At 50.7% G+C, this 4,130-nt stretch overlaps 1 protein-coding gene across 1 annotated transcript in view; it reads right to left on the bottom strand.

The window, feature by feature from the left end:
- ACER1 (alkaline ceramidase 1) overlaps positions 1-4,130 on the bottom strand; it is a 22,599-nt gene that overhangs the window by 1,232 nt on the left and 17,237 nt on the right. Inside the window, exons 4-5 of the mRNA XM_017866880.1 lie at positions 2,012-2,149; positions 858-995 (exon numbers count right to left, since the gene is read on the bottom strand). Of these exons, the coding sequence (XP_017722369.1) occupies positions 858-995; positions 2,012-2,149 (276 nt within the window). The remainder of the gene's footprint in view (positions 1-857; positions 996-2,011; positions 2,150-4,130) is intronic.

The following is a 4,130-nucleotide window of genomic DNA, read 5'->3' as shown; positions in this document are numbered from 1 at the left end:
TTTTTTCTCGGGGGTTTTTTTTTTTTTTTTTTTTTTTTTTTTTTTTTTGAGATGGAGTCTTGCTCTGCCATCCAGGCTGGAGTGCAGTGGCGCACAGTCTCTGCTTACTGCAAGGTCCACTTTCCAGGTTCACGCCATTCTCCTGCCTCAGCCTCCCAAGAAGCTGGGACTACAGGCACCCGCCACCATTCCCAGCTAATTTTTTGTATTATTTTTAGTAGAAACAGGGTTTCACTGTGTTAACCAGGATGGTCTTGATCGCCTGATCATCGTGATCTGCCTGCCTCAGCCTCCCAAAGTGCTGGGATTACAGGCGTGAGCCACCATACCCAGCCTTCTTTTTTTTTTTTTTTTTTTTTTTTTTTTTTTTTTTTTTTTTTTTGAGGCAAAGTCTCACTCTGTCTCCCAGGCTGGAGTGCAGTGGCATGATCTCTGCTCACTGCAAGCACCACCTCCCAGGTTCACGCCATTCTCCTGCCTCAGCCTCCGGAGTAGCTGGGACTACAGGTGCGCCTCACCACACCCGGTTAATTTTTGTATTTTTAGTAGAGACGGGGTTTCACCACATTGGTCAGGCTTGTCTCGAACTCCTGACCTCGTGATCCACCCGCCTCTGCCTCCCAAAGTGCTGGGATTACAGGCATGAGCCACCACGCCCGGCCTCTCATGGATCTTGACCATCCAAAGGGACCTTCTGGGTCTGGCCTTCTGACTACAGCCTTCCCCTGCCACCAGGTCCCAGTATCTGGCTCTCCTCTCTCTGCTCCTCGACCCCCACCCCCAGGCTCCTACTCCGAGCTATGGCATCTAAGATTCTCTGACTCTGGGCCCCTCACAGCCTCAGAGCATGTGCTTACCAGATGCTGTGCAGATAGAAGAAATGAATCCTCTGCCAGAAGCTGCAAAGCAGACGGTCACTGATCCAGCTGGTCAGAGCAACAGCCCATAAAACCACGGAGACCTCAATCAGGTGCCGAAGCTCCTTATTGCTGGTCCTAAAGAGGGGAGAGCGGGACCAGGGGCTGGCTCAGAGAGCAGCACCTGAGGGGGCTGATGGGAAATTCTTCCTTCCACAGTGATGAGGCTCAGAAGCTGGGAGAAGGGCAAGAGCAGGAATTGAGGGTGCGAGCAGATGGGGCCCAATCTCGTGCTTAGAACTAACACTGAGCATTGCCAGCACACCAGGTGCAATTTCAAATGTCCTTCAAACCAGGCACAGCAGCTCATGCCTGTAATCCCAGCACTTTGGGAGACTGAGGTTGAGGGGATCGCTTGAGCCCTTCAGTTTAAAACCACCCTGGTTTTGGCAAACCACCCTATCTTGGGCAAAATAGCGAGACCCCTAAAAATACAAAAATTAGCCAGGCACAGTGGCATGCACCTGTAATCCCAGCTGCTCGGGAGGCTGAGGCAGGATAATTTCTTGAACCTGGGAGGCGGAGGTTGCAGTGAACTGAGATTGCAACACTGCACTCCAGCCTGGAAGACAGAACAAGACTCTATCTCAAAAAATAAATAAATATAAATAAATAAATAAAGATAATGTAGGGTGGATGCAGTGACTCATTCCTGTAATCCCAGCACTTTGGGAGGCTGAGGTGGGTGGATCGCTTGAGCCCAGGAGCTCAAGACCAGCTTGGGCAACATGACAAAATCCTGTTTCTACAAAAAATAAATAAATAAATATAAAAGTTATCCTGGTGTGATGGCATACGCCTCTAGTCCCAGCTACTTAGGAGGCTGGAGTGGGAGGATTGTTTGAGCCCAGGAGGTAGAGGTTGCAGTGAGCCAAGATCACACCCCTGCACTCAAGCCTGGGCGACAGAGCGAGGCTCCGTCTCAAGAAAAAAAAAAAAAGACAATCTCTGCAGTCAGTCAAGTTCAAATCCTGGCCCTGCCACTTGTTAGTGGATGATCTTGGGGAAGTGACGTCCCCTCCATGAGTCTGGAGTCAGGGGTGCTAGGAGGGGGATGGCAGCCCCCCGCCCAGGTACCTGCAGTGTTCACTCACTTCCTGTACTCCTGGCACACGATGTAGACAATGTGCAGGGCAATGCTGTTGAGGACGTAGGCATTGACCGTGGGCCGCAGGAAGGACAGGAGGGTGCTGACCATGGTGGTGATGAAGACCAGGCGGATGAACTGGGACCTGGGGAGGAAGGGCCTCAGCTGTAGGTGGGAAGGAACCTCGTGGGGTTGTAGGCAAGGTCACTTGGAGATCTCGTGGCCCAGGTGGGTGAGGAAAGGAAAGGATTCTGGGGAGCCCAAATAGGTTCAGAAAAGGGTCCTAGCCAGGCAGGGCACAGTGGTTCATGTCTGTAATCCCAGCACTTTGGGAGGCTGAGGTGGGCGGATCACCTGAGGTTAGGAGTTCGAGACCAGCCTGGCCAACATGGTGAAACCCCATTTCTATTAAAAATACAAAATTTAGCCAGGTGTGGTGACGGACACCTGTAATCCCAGCTACTCAGGAGGCTGAGACACAAGAGTCGCTCGAACTCAGGAGGCAGAGGTTTCAGTGGGCCAAGATTGTGCCACGGCACTCCAGCCTGGGTGACAGAGGGAGATTCTGTCTCAAAAACAACAACAAAAAAGGGTCCTAGCCAGGCAAGGTGGCTCATGACTGTAATCCCAGCACTTTTGGAGGCTGAGGCAGGAGGATCGCTTGAGCTCAGGAGTTCGAGACCAGCCTGGGCAACATAACAAAACTCTGTCTCTACCAAAAATACAAAAAAATTAGCTGGGTGCGGCAGCGTGTGCCTGTAATCTCAGCTACTAAAGAGGCTGAGGCAGGGATCACTTGAGCCTGGGAATTGGAGGTTGCAGTGAGCTAAGAGTGTGCCACTGCACTCCAGCCTGGGAGACAGAGCGAGATCTCATCTCAAAAAAAAAAAAAGAAAGAAAAAGAAAAAGAAAGAAAAGAAAAGAAAACAGGAAGAAGAAGAAGAGGAAGAGGAAGAAGAAGAAGAGGAAGAGGAAGAGAAAGAGGAAGAGGAAGAAGAAGAAGAAGGAGAAGAAGAAGGTCCTGAGGCTCCCAGGTGTACTCAGCAGAAAGTCTCAGGGAGCCCCAGCAGCATCTAAAGGGGGAGCCCAGGGAGGATTGAGTAGGATGAGAAGAGGGTCCCAGGGGGCCCAGGAGAGTGTCATAGTTTCCAGGGCCCAAGTGAGGTCAGGCAAGGAGTTCACGGGAGCCCAGGTGGGCTGAGAGGAGGGATCCCTGCGTCCGGGTGAATTTAAGAGATGTCAGACAGTGGCTCTCCAGGACCCAGTAGGGATTAAGGAAACATGACAGGGGTCCCAAAAGAAGATCGGGTGGGCTGGGGGGTCCTGGAGGGCTCAGTTGAGTTAAGCTGGGCTAGAAGAGAATTTCACATGCCTGTAATCCCAGCACTTTGGGAGGCCAAGGCAGGTGGATCACTTGAGGTCAAGAGTTTGAGACCAGTCTGGCCAACATCGTGAAACCATCTCTACTAAAAATACAAAAATTAGCCTGGCACCTGTAATCCCAGCTACTCGGGAGACCAAAGTAGAAGAATCGCTTGAACCCTGATGGCAGAGGCTGCAGTGAGCCGAGATTGCACCACTGCACTCTGGCATGGGTAACAGAGTGAAACTCTGTCTCAAAAAGGAAGAAGAAAAAGAAGGAGAAAGAGAAGGAGAAGGAGAAGAGGGAGGAGGAGGAGGAGGAAAGAAGGAAGAAGAAGAAGGAAGAAGGAAGAAGAAAAAGAAGAAAGAGGAGAAGGAGAAGAAGGAGGAGGAGGAGGAAAGAAGGAAGAAGAAAGAAGGAAGAAGAAAAAGAAGGAGGAGGAGGAGAAGAAGGAGGAAACAAGGAAGAAGAAGAAGAAAGAAGAAGGAAGAGAAAAAGGAGGAGGAGAAGAAGAAAGAGAAGGAGAAGGAGGGGGAGGGGGAGGAGGAGGAGGAAGAAGCAGAAGGAGGAGGAAGGAAGAAGAAAAAGAAGGAGGAGGAGGAGGAGAAGAACGAGGAGGAGGAGAAGGAGGGAAGGAGGAGGGGGAGAAGAAGAAAAGAAGAAAAAAGAAGAAAGAAGAAGAAAAAGACGTACCATCTTCTTCCAGTGTTCTTCCAGGACTGTCTACTAACAAGGACTAAGATTGCAACAAGTGGCAAACCGG

The sequence above is a fragment of the Rhinopithecus bieti genome, unplaced genomic scaffold (assembly GCF_001698545.2).
Source record: "Rhinopithecus bieti isolate Rb0 unplaced genomic scaffold, ASM169854v2 scaffold_1853, whole genome shotgun sequence".
NCBI classification, from domain to species: Eukaryota; Metazoa; Chordata; class Mammalia; order Primates; family Cercopithecidae; genus Rhinopithecus; species Rhinopithecus bieti.
The sequence above is the reverse complement of the archived record's forward strand: the minus strand, read 5'-3'. Positions and strand labels throughout refer to the sequence as shown.